A 16,871-nucleotide genomic window follows, 5' to 3' on the forward strand; every position below is an offset into this window, starting at 1 on the left:
CCTTCCCTTTTCCGAGGTGTTCCACATAGTACATAGTGAAGAAAGTCGGAGGGTAGTGATGATGGAAGACAAACCAGTTAATGGTTCAGCCTTAGCCTCTGGTAAGGGTCCAATAAAAGGATCCACAACTTTAGGAAAACCCTTTGAAAAGACCAACTGTGGTGATCGATGATGTACTCATTGTAAGAGATCAGGCCATACTAAAGAAACTTGCTTCAAACTTCATGGAAGGGATAAAGTCCTTGGACGTACTGGAGGGTCCAAAGGTGTTTTTTGGAGGCGTGCAAATCACACAACTTCTAACTTGGAGAGTGTGGGTGAAGACTGTTGAAAGAGTTTTTCTTGCTTGGTAAGGCAAGTTTCTGATCAATTTATTTAGTTACTGGTTTATTCTTTGCTCACCATCTCGGCTTTGTTGGAAAGAATTTTCAACATCGGTTTACTGGTATGAATTTAGCAAATTAATACAAGTGATAATGAGTGATATTTATTTTCAATTTTATTAACCGAACTACTTCATTATGAAAGATTGGTAAAGAATAAATGAACAAAACAATAAATAAATGTTAGTTGCGGAAATATAAATGACAGAAAGTAAATGTTGTTGGGTCCCACGGGGCTCTGCCATTCACCTAGAGGGTGATGAATAGGTGATACGGTACACAATCACCGTTGCTCGATATACACAGAAATTATCAAATTTATACACTGTTTAATATATTAATGACATACTTAATCAATTAAATCATCTACTCTTAATCGATTAACAACTGAACTTAATCGATTAATTCGATCTGCTAATAATTGATTATCTAAACAACTTAATCGATTATCTGGTTCAGTTATAGTGTAAACAGAATTCTTTCGATCATCCAAGATTACCAAGATTCAACCAAACTTACATGCAATTATATAGACAATTAAGAATAGTAAATGCACAATATAGATATGCAATTATCACAGAATTATATGCATATCAAGTTACGAAAATCAAGTAATACGGAAATGTAAAAAGATTAGGGGAAGAAGAATAAGACTCGACTTTTTATCATGGTTCGTTTGCTGTCCAGTGCAAACTACATCCATGCCTCCCCTTCTGATATTGGGAGATTTTATCTTCACTGTGGAATCTTCAATGTTTCTTACATGCATAATTCCAATACAAGAATCAAGACGCTCATTTCTTGGATCTTAAACCCTCGGTTTGACTACAAAGCTCGCCTACTAGGATACCTCACTGTTCGCGACTCTAGCTTCAGCCTAAGTATCGCTTACAACCAAGACCTCTTGCTTCTCCCGAAGACACCTACCTAACCGCAGCTAGGGTTTTCCCAAACCTATTCTCTTTCTTTAGTGATACAACACTCCAAGAGAATGTGTTATTGCCTAAGTCTAACAAAAATTCTTCAAGTTACATATGCACCTCAATGTGTAGATTTTACAATCTTCTACGAATTTAAGAACCCCTAAAAGATATCACAAGTAAAGAAATACAATGTGAGATGCAAGTTTCTTTTTCACAGATTTGACAATGAAAGCTCAACAGGTATCTTGTAAAGATTCACCCTTTTCTTTTCTTGAAAGAACACTTAGAAAATATTTCCTAAAGATATGAACATTTGAGCTTTAGATCTTCTCAATAAAGTGTAAAACTCTCTATTTTTTAAAATGTGTTCTAACTCTCTTTCCTTGATTCTCAAGATTATAAAACAATATGAAAACCTTGGGTTTATATATTGTTCTGTTTTTAACTGCAGTTAATCAATTATGCTGAACCTTAATCGATTAACGGGTTTCTTCAAAATAACAGAAAATAGAAACAATTACCATCTTAATCAATTAACAACTGATTTAATCGATTAACATGTATCTTACCAGCTTAATCAATTAACACATGACTTAATTGATTAAAAGGTTCCTAAAACCTAATCGAATAATATCATTCCTAATCGATTAATTGGTTTTCTAAAATATATTTTTAAAGATGAATGAACCTCCTACATGATTTGTAAAAGCATGATGCAAGTCTTTGAATGATGTATGATTTAAAACTGTTTTTAAATGCATTCAAAACATATTATCATGTATGTATGCATGTACATGTAAATCATGTATGTATGCATGTAAATCTCATTTTAGTTATGATTGATTTTAGTTTGTGAGACTTTCATTAGGGTTCATCCTAGCCTAGACTCTTACTAATCAAACATCTTAAGACCTAATAAATATATAAAAATACTTAACCCCTAGATCTTCTTTTGAATGTTTTGCCTTACATGTACTTGAGTCTTGACTTTATCGTTGATACTTGTTGTTTGTTGATTTTCTCATCTTCTCAAGCTTGTCCTTCAACATTTATGCATGTTGTCAATCCTTTGCCTTTATCACTCTTTTGTCTTCATCAACCTTTGTGTGTCATTTGTCTTCATCAAAACATTATGTGATGTATGCTTGCCTCTTCAATCTCGCATTCATGCATGCTTGCATCTTCAAATGTTAGTTGTGGAAAGTAAATGACTAAAAATAAAAGTTAGTAATCAACTCACTCATTATGACTATGCATTTTTCATTTTCACAAAGATACATTTTATGAATTAAATTTCACTTTGATTCAAGGTTTCTTTCTTTGTCAACAAATAAAATTTATAAGTCAACACTTAACTGTTTTACACTTGCATCTCTTTCAAGATTCAATTGTAGTATAGTATAGGGTTATGTCGAACCGCAAGGAATTGTCTAACAAAACATTATTATAAACATGTTATATTACTAATAAAGATTGAGCATATTTTTGATTGGTTTGTTTATGAAATTCTAACAAGTAAATATAAACAACTAATATGCACAAATTCTTGAGGAGAAAATTTAGTTTGAATGATGGAAATATTTCTTAACATGTTTCTATTAAAAATGTTTATAAAGTTATGTATCATACTTTGGTTATTCCAAACATCAGCTCATAAAATTTCCCCCAGTCCCCCGGCGAGAAAAAGTGATTTTCAAACATTGCAAAATATACTAATCAATAGAAAACTGCAACTCGACGAAAGACATTGTCACGCCTTATTTCAGGCTCTGTAAATATTGATTAGTCTTGATTACAAATTTCTTAAAATGAATGCTTTGATTTGGCAAATGAACTAAGGTGTATTCATACTTTTTAGTTCATTTGTCAAAACTTTAAAAATATGCATGTTGGATCTTGAAATCAAGTTTTAGGTGATCAAGCTAAAACCGTATTAAACACTTTTTAAAGAATTGAAATTGAAAAATTAATAACTTAAACATGATTCAACATAATGAAACAAGAAATTACAAGAAATATTAGTGAGCCAAAAATTCAACTAAGATTTAGGAGCATTAGTCATCTTAATCCAAGGATTTAAGACACTTTACCATACACAAATGAGATTGCAAAATAAATTTTTACATCTCATTTGATTACTCCTTCTCCTCTTGAATTAAAGAGAAATTACAAATAAAAGTTACCTAAGCTACTTTGGAATAGAAATCCTCCAAGAAATTACAAAGAAGAAGTAGAATAAGAGAACAATTTAGATGAAGTTATAAAGTGATAAAGTATATGTGTATGGATTAGTTAAGTATCTTGAAGTGCCTCCTATTTATAGGAGTTCCAGGACCCCGCTAAGCACTTGTCGTGTGCCATGTGTGTGGTGGCTCGTGTCAGGCTTGTATTATGACCGTGCCTAGTTGAGTCTGACTGTGCCAAGTTCGTGTCCAGATCACGCTGAGCGTGCATTTGGTCCCAGATAAGCTGCTTAGTGAGCAGCTTCATGTTGACTTCATGCTTTCCATATAGGCCAAGTTTTGGTGAGTCATGCTTAAGGCTAAGCATATAGCTTGCCACACTATGCTTAAGCATGTCATGTATGGATCATTTTGGCCTATTTTGAACACTTTACTTCCACTTGAATATTCCATCTCTTTTCTACCTAAATCCTAGAAAATAAAGTAGAAAAGAAATACACAAGCATATATACAAAATTGTGATATTTTATCCAAAAACTGTTGAATTAAGTTGGTTTTCTCAATTTTACCAAGGATAAGTGCCATAAAAAGTGTATAAAGTTTAGGCATTTTTTGCACTTATAAAAGACCCACATGTACACCAAATAGAAGAAAGTGCCCATGCCCTTAGCAAAGAAGAGTTAGAGCGTCTGCGAGCACTTATGGACTCATTAAGTAAGCCTTTTGGTACTTGTTCTTTAACTATGTCTGGTAGGAATTATGCCTTCTTATCTCTTAATGTTATGAGCACTACAGATAGTAGGTAATTGACTCTGGTGCTATAGATCATATGGCACCTCATCTTTCATATTTATCATCGTATTCCATTTTACATGACAAACATCATACCACTATTGCTAATGGATCCTAAGCCCTAGTTACCGACTGTGGTAACATCACCTCAATTCCTCTCTTAATCTAAAGTGCGTGCTTCATGTCCCACAACTTTCTAACAACCTTTTATCCATCCACAAACTCACTAAATATTTGAATGGTGCAATGACATTTTCCCATTCACATTGTGTTTTTCAGGAGATTGCCACAGGGAAGACGATTGGAATTGCTAAATAACAGGACGGGTTATATTGTCTGTCGCATGAGGAAAGCAGGTACAATATCCGGAAGAAGGTACTTACTTCCAATGTCTAGACTAATTCCAAATCTTGGAATTCCTCTCATATATGGTTGCTACATAAGCGTCTTGGGCATCCTCCCTTTAGTATTCTTAGAAACAGGTTTCCCCACTTATTCACAAAAGTGTCAGTTGAGTCTTTTCATTGTGATATATGTCAGTTTGCCAAACATCACGTTCAAATTCTATTTCCAGTAATAATAAAAGTGCACAACCTTTTGATCTTATTCATTCTAATATGTGGGGACCTTCGTCCATTTCTAATATTTCTGGTGCAAAATGGTTTGTTACTTTTATCGATGATTGTACTGGATTACATGGATTTTTGTTGAAACCGTAGCTTACAACAATTCTGAATGACACGAAATAATCCTTGCTCGTTGAGTCACGGCCAGTTCGCTCTCTTTAAGACGTTTCGTGGTACTGCTAAAATTGTTCAAGTAGACTATCAACCACGCCGTTCACAGGATAAAACAACTCAATTATCTGTTATACAATGTCTTACTACACTGTAAGAATCACTCTCGAATACACCCACAATATGGCTACCAGTGCTAATTCTCGAATTCCCACAGTTTGACTACCAGTGTTAATTCTTTTCCCACAATACTGACTACCAGTGTTACTTCTCAAAATTCCCACTTTGACTGCATGTGCCAATTCTCAAGTGTCACGGAAAGAAAGGGGAAAAAGGTTGTCGAAAACGGGTCGAAGGAATTTTATGGAGAAAGAAGAAAGTCAAGGAAGATTGCTCGATTGGTGCGAGTTACAATGAGGAGAGGAGGCCTCTATTTATAGCCTGAGGCCTCCAACGGCTCCTTCATCCAACGATCACAATGGGTGGTAAATCCCACAATCCAACGGTGGAAATTTCCCACCCAATAGTCTATCATAATAGCTGAGATCTCCTCCCAACGGCTCTCCAACGACACTTTTTGTGTTGCATGTGTGTGTTGACTTGGTCAACACACGGTCCAAGCCCAAAAGGCCCCAAAATATAATTAATAAATAAATATTTATTTAGAAAGAATGTTAAGGTCAAGCCCCACCCAAAACCGAGCTGAGACGATCGGACGACGGCGAAGGAGGTGGTGGTGGTGTGTGTGGAGAGGTTTTTTTTGTGAGTTCTGAGCTACTCACAAAACCCATTGTACCCATTGGAGCATACCCCAAGGTTGCAACTTAAGGCTTATAAAGTCTTTCAATTTCCCTCCTCCAAGCAATGTAGGACTAGTGAGTTTTTTCATTTTACAAACTCAAAAGTCACCATAAATGGCCATACTGATGTGCATTAAAAACCACTTCAAAACATCATTCTTTCAACAAATTCCAACAATTTCCCTCCTTCAATTGTTTGTCAACTTTTTCCACATGATTCAAACACGGTTTGGGAGACCTATTAAAATATTACAATCAGATAATGGGAAAGAATATGTTAATCATAATTTTTCCAAATTTATCAAAGATAATGTTGTTGTTCATGAGTTAACATGTGTCAACACACCACAACAAAATGGGGCAGCTAAAAGAAAAAATCGTCATTTTCTTCAAACACTAGAGAATTACTCTTTCGAATGAGTGTTCCTAAGTTTTATTAGGGGTAAGTTGTCTTAATTGTTGCTCATTTAATCAATAGGTTACCCTCTCGAGTTTTATACGATCATAATCCCGTCTATTTTATGGCTAGTTTCTTTCCTCAGTACCCATTATGACAAATCTCCAAAGTCGTATTTTTGGTTGTTCTGCCCCTCGTCCATGAACCTCATCGGAGTAAGCTAGATTCTCGCGCTATTAAATGTATCTTCATAGGATATGCTCATGATAAAAAGGGATACAAGTGTTATCATCCTCCTACTCAACGTATCTATATATCCATGGATGTTACCTTTTAGGAAACAAGGTCCTTTTACCCCAACCCTCAACCTCAGGGGGAGAATAGTAAATAAGTTGAGTCTCTTGAGTCTCTTGAGTCTTTTGATGCCTTTCTCTCTCTCCCTCTAATTCAGAATGAGCCTTCTACCATAGAGGACAAAATACTAGTGCAGAATCCTGAACTAATAATAATACAAGTGCAGAATAATGATGACAGATACAAGAAAAAGTACCAACGGATAAGTAAACTCGTCCTGGTCCTATAGCAACAACAAGTTCAATCGTCTTCACCTGAGGTAAGTAATGAGCCTCCTAATTCTAATGAGCTTATTTTTGATGATTTACATATTGCTTTAAGAAAAGGAAAACGATCATGTACCACATACCCCCATATCACAATTTGTGTCTACTAAAAATCTATTTGTGCAGCATCAGAATTTTATTTCAGCTATTGAATCTATCAGAGTCTCTACCTCAATACAAGAAGCATTAAAAGATAAGAATTGGATTCAATCCATGAATGAAGAGATGAATGCACTGGAGAAAAATGAGACTTGGGAGATTGTTAAGAAACCAAAGGACAAAAGGATAGTAGGTTGTAGGTGGATATATACTATGAAGTATCAATCTGATGGCACACTAGACAGGTATAAGGCAAGGCTAGTTTCAAAGGAATACACCCAGACATATGGAGTTGACTATGAGGAGACATTTGCCCTAGTGGCAAAAATAAATATTGTAAGGATCAATCTTTCCTTAGTGGCTTAATTCAATTGGGAGTTGTAAAAATTTGATGTAAATAATGCTTTCTTGCATGGAGATTTAGAGGAAGAAGCGTATATGGAGATTTCACCTAGATATGGCCAAAGGAATAAAGTTTGCAAATTAAAGAAGGCCCTATATGGACTCAAACAATCTCCTCGAGCATGGTTTGGGAGGTTTACACAAGTCATGGTATCCCTAGGGTATAGACAAAGCCAAGATGATCATACCTTCTTTATAAAACATGCTAAAAATGGCAAACTCACTCTTCTGTTGGTCTATGTAGATGATGTGATTATTGTAGGGAATGGTGACATTGAAAAACAGAATCTGAAAAAAGGAGTTGGCTGGCCAGTTTAAAATGAAGGACCTTGGGAAGCTGCAATATTTTCTAAGAATAGAGGTGGCATACTCGAAATAAGGCATTTTCATTTCTCAAAGGAAATATGTCATTGATCTTCTTAAACACATTGGTAAGTTGGGATGTAAAACCACTAAAATACCTATGGAGCAGAATCGAGAACGAAGAGGAGAGCCCAACAGTGGATAAGGCCGAGTACTAGAGACTCATTGAAAAACTCATATCTATCTCACACTAAACCTGATATAGCCTATCATGTTAGTGTTGTCAGTCAGTTCATACATGACCCACGAGAAAAGCACTTACAAGCAGTGAATAGAATCTTGCAATATTTGAAGGCAAGTCAAGGGAGAGGACTACTGTTCAAGAAGTGGGAGCATTTGTCTATAGAAGTTTATATAGATGCAGATTATGCAGGGCCAATCAATGGTTGATACAAGGTCCATCATTGGATATTGTATGTTCCTAGGTGGAAATTTAGTGACATGGAGGAGTAAGAAGTAAAATGTAGTTGCAAGATCAAGTGCAAAGGCAGAATTCAAAGCACTGACTCGAGAGATTTGTGAATTGTTATGAGTGAAGATCATACTACATGATTTAAAAATAAAGCACGAGTCTCCTACGAGACTTTTCTGTGATAATAATTATGAAATTAGTATTGCTCACAATCTAGTCCAACAAGACAGAACAAAGCACATAGAAATAGACTGACACTTTATTAAAGAAAAGTTGGATAGTGGTCTTATTTCTACACAATGTGTTCCTTCAGGATTTCAATCGACAGATGTGTTCACAAAGGGACTTCCCTCAGAGCAATTTAGAGATCCTACTTTCAAGTTGGGAGTGATATATATTTATTCACCACCTTGAGGGGGAGTATTATAATAAAGGAGATTCTTGTTATCATTAGAAGATATGTTTTTATATATTTATAGTATTAATTAGGAGATTTGTACATAATATCAATGTTATGAAACCCGAGCCGGACATCAACCCGGAACAGGTCATGTATAGGTTCCAACCGGTTTAACCGGTTAGACCGTTCAGTCAAACCGTACGACATCATAATATCATATATAATTATATTATAAAATTAATTAAAATTTTATAATAATTAAATAAGTGGATTTTTACCAATTAAATAATAAAATTTTATAATAATTAAATAATTAAAATTTTATAAAATTAATTAAAACTTTATGTGGATGTTAGTAGTAAAGAAGATGCAACTACTGAGATGTATAAAGTGGATTTTTACCACGAGACAGCAGTGAAGGCAATGGTAGATAACAGTGTAGAGGGATGAAAGAGATGACCAAGTGACAGTAATTCAGAACAGCGATCGAAGATAAGCGAAAGAGATTCTCCTTGACAACTAGGTTTTCATTTTCTGGATGATGTGCAACACTGTAGACGACCAAACCACCCTTTCTCCCTTGTTTCTATTTTACGTTTTTAGTTTTTTTTTAAAATAGATTTAGGCCGTCCCAGTTAAACCAGCCGGGTTATTCCGATTTTTCCCGGCCTAAACTGGTTAGACCGGTTTTCAGACGGTCAGAAGCGGCTTGGAGAGCTCCCCGGTTTTTGGGTAGTACGGGGCCGTTCACATCAGCGAGTGACGATCAGACCGGTTGGACCATCCGGTCCAGTCCGGTCCAAACAACCTTGCATAATATAGTATTAATCACGAGATATGTCCAAGTTATTTATTTCCTTAATTAGGATTAGTCTTAGCCTATAAATTGTAATTAGAAGAAAAAAAAGAATAAGATTATTCTCCTTTCTTAAGTAAGATGTATTAAAATTATGTAAATGTCAAATGTATACATGCATAAAGCTACACAAAATAACTTAATGACCATTAATCTGAATAACGTGAATCAGAATACTACACTGTCAAAACCTTTGATCTTCATTTCATCAACTGAAAATATCAACTTGCTTTCACCTGCGACTGAACACCAACCGATTCGACAAGTCAAAGAAGCCATGTTAACTTCATAAGCCTCTTTTCCAGTGATGGAACCTCGAATCATTTTCATTTAGTTAAAAGTGTGACACCTTTGCTCTGAATCTTCAATGCTTCATCAATCACAGGTATTCCAGTTGAGGCCAATTTGTATGTGTAGTGAATGAAAATCCATATCGTCCAAACATACATTAATACTCTATGTCGTTGTCGTCATCTGCTTCTTCTTCCGCTTCACTTCTCCCATATCAGATCTTTCTTCTAAACGTTTTGACTGTTGAGCACGAATCTCTAACAATTTAGATCTCGCATCGTGAAAAAGAGCATCTGATCTTGAAGCCATCATTTGCTGAAAAATTATTCCAAAATGAATCAGCTTTTCGCAATAGTGAGTAAGAGATTTAAAGATTATCTGATACAAACCTGGATGTGATCCATGGCTGCAAGGTTAAAACCAAAGATATCTTTCCAACCCTGACACAATGTTTAGACATTTGTTAATGAAAGGCTCAAGTTCATCAGTTATTTCTACTGATATAATGCCATATCAAAAAAATATTTAATTCAGAAATCATGGATGAGTTCTAAGAAAATAATATACATATTAGTTATGTTTTGTCCTTACAAGTTACTAGAAACACCATTCACTACATCCTTAAACAGTACTCACATGATAAACTAAATCTAAATTTCCAGTGATGCCCCTGTTCAAATTGATATTTTTTAAATAAAACAACTACACTAATTATATTAGGATTGTCTGAAGCAGGTATACTATTCTCTACGAAACGGAAAAACAGTGAGATATTTAAGAACAAATAAGACCTCTTTAAAATCTAAAAACTGTTTTCTGGTACCAACAATTTGATCCAGAATAAGATAAAGTTCTAATTTTATCGAGAATATAAATTATATGATAGTTCACAAAAAAGTAGAAATAAAAAAAAGTGTGGTTACCTTGACACGTTCATAAAATATGTCACTGAAGGCCGTCAGAACAGGTCTGGCAGCTGGCGTGGAAAGCAGCTGATTGTAATGTGTCTGCAACAGCAATGTTCCTATCCGGCAAACAAGCTCAATCTGCAACAATCAGGAAAACATAAGCACTTATGATTTGCGAAAGCCTAAAAATACTTTGAGGCTTTAAGCAAATTTTTATACATCTGTTGTTACTGCAATTTTAATTTTGTCTGACATGAATGACCTCAGTCTAATTCATCATTACATACTTACCATGCTAAGGAAATTAGGATTTAATCATGCAAATACAAGTAAAAAGAAGTCAACATGAGATTGACAAGGTGAACTTTTGGTATGATCATATATCTATTTTTTTTTACATTCTTCTTCCATTCCTTATCTATAGATATAAAAGAATTAAAATTAAGAAAACATAAAGGAGAGAGAATGAGAGAAACTATGTAATTGAATCAGTTTTGATTGAGTAATAATGAACAACAGAAAATACAAAACAGAAAACTCCAAACTGATTCAATAAAACAGATTAGCTGAATCAGTTTTAATTCAAGTAAGATTATCTTAGTGATAAAAACCTTGCAGTGGCCAAAGGTTTGGTAAGAACATCTGCTGTTTGAAACTCAGATGGAATATGTTTAACTAGGAGAGTTTTGGCCTGAATTTTGTCTCTTACAAAGAAGAGATCAAACTCTGTGTGATTGGTCTTGTTGTGGAGAATAGGATTGTGGGCCATAGCTATTGTACTCAGATTATCACACAAAATCAGAGGAGTTTGATGAAGAATATTGAATTCTGAAAGAAGTGACTCAACCCAAATCATCTCTTGAGCAGCTAGAGCAAGACTCATGTATTCAACTTATGTGTTGGATATGGACACAATTTGTTGTTTCTTTGACCACACATTAGGTCCCATAAAAAGGCAAGCCCCTGAGATGGACTTCCTATCATCAGGATCAGTGGCCCAATCTACATCACACGAGGATGTAAGAGAAATAGGAAGAGAGAGTAGCAGATGTTGACTTGAGATAAAGGCCACATGTAATTATCCCTTTAAGATACCTAAGTATTCTTTTGACTGCCACCCAATGCTAAGGATTACTCATGTTCTGGCAAACTTTGTTGGCACTAAAAGCCAAATCAGGTCTAGTAATAGTTGCATACTGGAGTGCACTAACAACTGACCTAAATAGTGAGGGATTATCAAAGGTTTTCATTCCAGTTTTAGAAATATTGCAAGTGCTAGACATAGGATTAATACTAGGCTTGGCATTATCCATATTAGCTTTTATAAGCAAATCTTTTGCATACTTTGAGAGAAACCTCAATGCCTAGAAAGTAATCCAGCTTTCCTAGATTTTAGAAATATTTACCTCAATGCCTAGAAAGTAATCCAGCTTTCCTAGATTTTTTAGAGCAAAACTAGAACTGAGTTTGTTGATTAGATGAGAAACCTCTGGATTGGAAGAGCCAGTGATGATGATATCATCTACATATACCAAAACAAACATCTGTAGAGACCTAGAGATGAAAAAGGAGTTATCACATCTGTTGTTTTTAAACCCTAGTTACATCAGAGTACCTTTGAGTTTTTCAAACCACTGCCTAGGAGCTTGCTTGAGCCCATATAAAGCTTTATGTAGCATGCATACAATGGTTTTCTCTCCCACATGAAATCCAGCAGGCTGAGTCATATAAACTTCTTCATTCAACACTCCATTTAGAAAAGCATTGTTTATATCCAGCTGCTGAATAGCTCAACCATAGGTTACTGCCAATGTGAGCAGAATTCTAATAGTAACAAGTGAAATAGTGAATAGAGATAGTTAAGTTGTTTTTCTTTCTGCTGTAACAATTAACATGTTTGGCACATGCTAATTAGTATTTGGCACATGCAGAAAAGAGTAGATTAGCTAGTTAGAGTCAGTAACTGATTTATGCAGTTACTGGACTAGTTTGTTAGTTTGTTATCTAGTTTTTTCTGTTTGCTTTCCCTTTATTTAAAGGGACAAGCTTATTCATTGTAAGTGTGGATTTTATTCAATAAGATTCAGAAACACATTTTCTTCTTCAAGTTCATATTTCCTTTTATCTCTTTTATCTCTTTACATGGTATCAGTTTGCTTCTGGATTTGGTGTGAGCATTGCAAAAAGTGTGAAGTTCAGCCCATAATTGACAAGATGATGTACACCCAATCACTCTTGTGTGTAAGGAATCAGAAATGGAGTTGAGAATCCAGGCAAAAATTGTTTGATCCTGCTCTTCCCAACTGAGGAATGTAGGATTGATGTGGTGGTGAATGCTATCAAAATCAGATAGGAATTTGGGTGGGATATCAGTGGGGTGAATGAACCTTATGCCTCTGTTGGATCTTAGAACAAAGACCATAAATTGGCTCCAAGTGAGATAGTTTTTCTCACTAAGTTTAGTATATGGGATGGGAAGTGAAAGAGACGGAGAAATAGCTCGGATAGGAGGAGCAGAGGCATAGGAAGGTGGAGGAGAGGAAGAATCTGAGGTCGTGGCCCTTAGCGCGATTGCTACCATGTAAAGAGATAAAAGAGATAAAAGAAAATATAAATTTGAAGAAGATAATGTGTTTCTGAATCTTATTGAATAAAACACACACTTACAATGAATAAGCTTGTCCCTTTAAATAAAGGGAAAGCAAACAGAAAAAACTAGATAACAAACCAACAAACCAGTTCAGTAACTGCATAAATCAGTTACTGACTCTAACTAACTAATCTACTCTTTTCTGCATGTGTCAAATACTAAGCATGTGCCAAACATGTTAATTGTTACAGCAGAAAGAAAAACTTAACTATCTTTACTCTCTAATAAGGTTTCATTGTAGTCAATTCCTTGTTGTTAATGAAACCCCTTAGCAACCAACCTGACTTTAAATTTGTTGAATGAGCCATTGGGGTTTTCTTTAACTCTGAAAACCTACTTACACTCAATTGCCTTCTTATGAGGTGGAAGAGGAACTAGGGACCAAGTTCCAAACTTAAGAAGAGGGTTTTGTGTGAGCAAGAAACAGACTGGCTACACTAGGCATGATAGAATTATTAATACCTGACTTTGACCTAGTAACCATGGGATGAGTGGAAAAGGGACCAGTAGGTAAAGAATGAGATGAGGAAGTTGTAGTGTTTAGAGGCAGGGAGGACTCTGACTCATCTATGGGAGAATTAGACAAAGAAGAATCTAAAATATGAGAAGAGATATTTAACAATTGACCATTAATATGAGGATTGGACAGATTGAAAGACTGGCAACTAGTGTTGTGTGTTTGACCTCGAAAGTTATTAGGAGAACCAAAGGAAGACCCAGTATTGGTAGGAGGACTAGAACTAGAGTTAGAGGAATTGGAAGAAGGTTGATGTGTGTTATTTGAATTTTGGAATGGAAAAACAGATTCACTGAATGTGACATCTTTAGAAATGTATACCCTTCCTTCCTTGGATATTTATGAACTAAGGAATACCCTAGAAAAGTGCATTCAGTGGACCTATACTGAAGTTTGTGAGTATTGTACGATCTTAGTAAGGGAAAATAGACACACCCAAACACTTTTAGAATATTATAATCAGACACTTTGTCATACAATAAAAAGAAAGGTGAGTTGTTGTTTAAGCTAGGAGAAGGAAGTCTGTTGATTAAGAAGACAGCAATAGTGAAAGCATATTCCCAGAATGTTAAAGGTAGACTAGCATGAGCTAGCAGGGTTAGGCCAGTTTCAACTATGTGTCAATGTTTTCTCTCAACAGTGCCTTGTAATGATGTGTATGTGGACAAGAGAGTCTGTGCTTATTAGAGTATAAGACTTAAAAGTCATGTTTTATGGACTGATTCAGTATGGTTGTTACTGAATCAGTTTTATTTGATAGTTGTTCTGTTTCTGTGTTAACCGTGTTAACTGTGTTAACAGAAACAGTTAGTTAGTTAGTTAGGGGAGGTAACTTGTTGTTCACGGTACCTCTCATTCTCTTCTCTTGTAATGCTTCCCTTCGATTATATAAAGGGGATAGCTTGATCATATTCATTCAAGAAATAAAATCACAAATATTCAGTTTCTCTCATTATCTCTCTTTTATGTTTTCTGTTTTTTAATTCTTTTACATGGTATCAATCGTCCTAATGGCCTCAGCCACAGATCCTGCACCTTCATCTTCTCCACCAACTGCTTCTGCACCTCTACAAACCGTTTCTCCTTCTCTTTCTCTACCCATTCCCACCATCAAACTCTGTGAGAAGAATTACCTCACTTGGAGTCAGTTCATGGTAGCTGCTCTCAAATCAAACAGGGCTCTCAGATTTGTCCTCATCACTGATCCTCCTCCTAGATTTCTCTCTGATCTTGACAGAGATCATCACCTTCAAAATCCTACCTTTCTTAGCTGGGAAGAACAAGATCAAACAGTTTTTTCCTGGATCCTCAACTCAATTTCTGAGTCATTACAACCAAGAGTTCTTGGCTGCACCTCATCTTACCAATTATGGGAAGAACTCAAAGCCTGTTGCAATGCCATAGACAACTAAGAGCCCAACTTCGCACCATCTCTCAAGGATCTACCCCGATCTCTGAATACTTTTCTAAAGTCAAAATCATTACTGACTCTCTTGCTTCAATAGGCACTCCTATCTCCATTGCTGAGCATGTTGACTGCATTCTTGATGGTCTTGGGGAGGAATTCCAATCTGTCATTACAGCAATTGAAAGCCAAATTGAACCTCCCTCAATTAATGACCTTGAGCAGTTTCTTTTAACCTTTGAATCCAGACTCATCAAAAATAGACACAAGGCTGTCTCAGATGCTCTCTCTGCCAATGTTGCCTCTGCTTCATCTCCAACTCAGTCTCCATCTTCAGTGAACAATTCAAGTCAGTTTCATCCTAAATCATCTCAATCTAGGTATGACACTTATCCTTCTGCTCCTAGCTACATATGACACTTATCCTACTGCTTCACGAGGGGGGAGGTTTGGAAGAAGAGGGGGAAGACCATTCAGGGGAGAAAAAACTACAGGTCGTTCTGGTAACCACTATTTTTGATCCTACTGCAATCGTCCTGGCCATGACCTAGATTGGTGTTACTATGCCCAACAAGATTCCAGTTTTCCATATTATCCCTCACATTCACACAACCACAACAACTTCTCTTCTTATCCTCAAACATATCCCAACCCTGCTCATCCCATGACATCCAAAGGACAAAGGCCAGATTCTTTTTACCCCCATCACACCTCTAGACCTATGCAACAATACCCTACCTACAACACATATTATGATCACAACTCTGCTGCACCACCTCCCTCTTCTCTCTATGGCACCAGACCTCATATCTCTCATGCTCAGCCTCAAGCCTTTACTGGATCACACCCTTATGCTATGAATGTCAGTACTGGAGGCACTGACCCAAAGAATTCCATTTGGTTCCCTGATTCTGGTGCAACCAACCACATTACCTCAAATCCAGCATTTCTTCATGATCCAACTGAGCAGTTTGGTCCAGAGCATTTCTATATGGGTAATGGTACTAAGACTTTTATTTCTTATGCAGGCCATACTTCTTTTCCATCTCCCTTTAGTCTTCATATATCTCTTTCTCTTAACAATTTACTTCTTGTTCCATCTATTACAAAAAACATGAGAAGTGTTTCTCAATTTGCCAAGGATAATAATTGTTTCTTTGAGTTCCATCCTAATGAATGTTTTGTCAAATCTCAGGATTCTAATACTATTCTCCTTAAAGGGTCTCTCACCACAGAAGGGTTGTATGCTTTTCCTAGTCTCCTCTCCAAGAAGTCCACTCACTGCACTTCTGGTTCTACATCAAAGTCCAAGCCCTACTCTGCTGCCCTAACTAGTTCCAGTGTTAAAAACAATTCTACATACTCTCTTTGGCATTATAGATTAGGTCATGTTCATTCTACCATTGTAAACACAGTAATGTCTCAATGTAACCTCCATCATTCTAATAAAACAGTCTTTGATTTATGCAATGCTTGTTGTTATGGGAAGTCTCATAGAATTCATGCTCCTAAATCCACTAGTGTATATTCCAAATCCTTTGATCTTCTTTATCTAGATTTGTGGGGCCCTGCCCCTGTTTTATCTGAGTCAGGGTTTAAATATTACCTCTCCATTGTTGATGCTAAAACCAAATACACCTGGATCTATTTGCTCAAACAAAAATCAGATACCTTCACTATTTTCAAGCACTTTGTCCAACTTGTCAAAACTCAGTTTAATACCATAATTAAAG

The 16,871-nt window shown here is 35.9% G+C and overlaps 1 protein-coding gene across 1 annotated transcript in view; it reads right to left on the bottom strand.

Moving 5' to 3' along the window:
* Nucleotides 9,448–16,871, bottom strand: part of LOC109333703 (WD repeat-containing protein 3-like) — a 20,295-nt gene continuing 12,871 nt past the window's right edge. The window contains 3 exon segments of the mRNA XM_019569255.1: nt 9,448–9,973; nt 10,048–10,098; nt 10,582–10,704. Coding sequence (XP_019424800.1) covers nt 9,824–9,973; nt 10,048–10,098; nt 10,582–10,704 — 324 coding nt within the window. The 3' untranslated portion in view covers nt 9,448–9,823.

The sequence above is a fragment of the Lupinus angustifolius genome, chromosome LG19 (genome assembly GCF_001865875.1).
Source record: "Lupinus angustifolius cultivar Tanjil chromosome LG19, LupAngTanjil_v1.0, whole genome shotgun sequence".
NCBI classification, from domain to species: domain Eukaryota; kingdom Viridiplantae; phylum Streptophyta; class Magnoliopsida; order Fabales; family Fabaceae; genus Lupinus; species Lupinus angustifolius.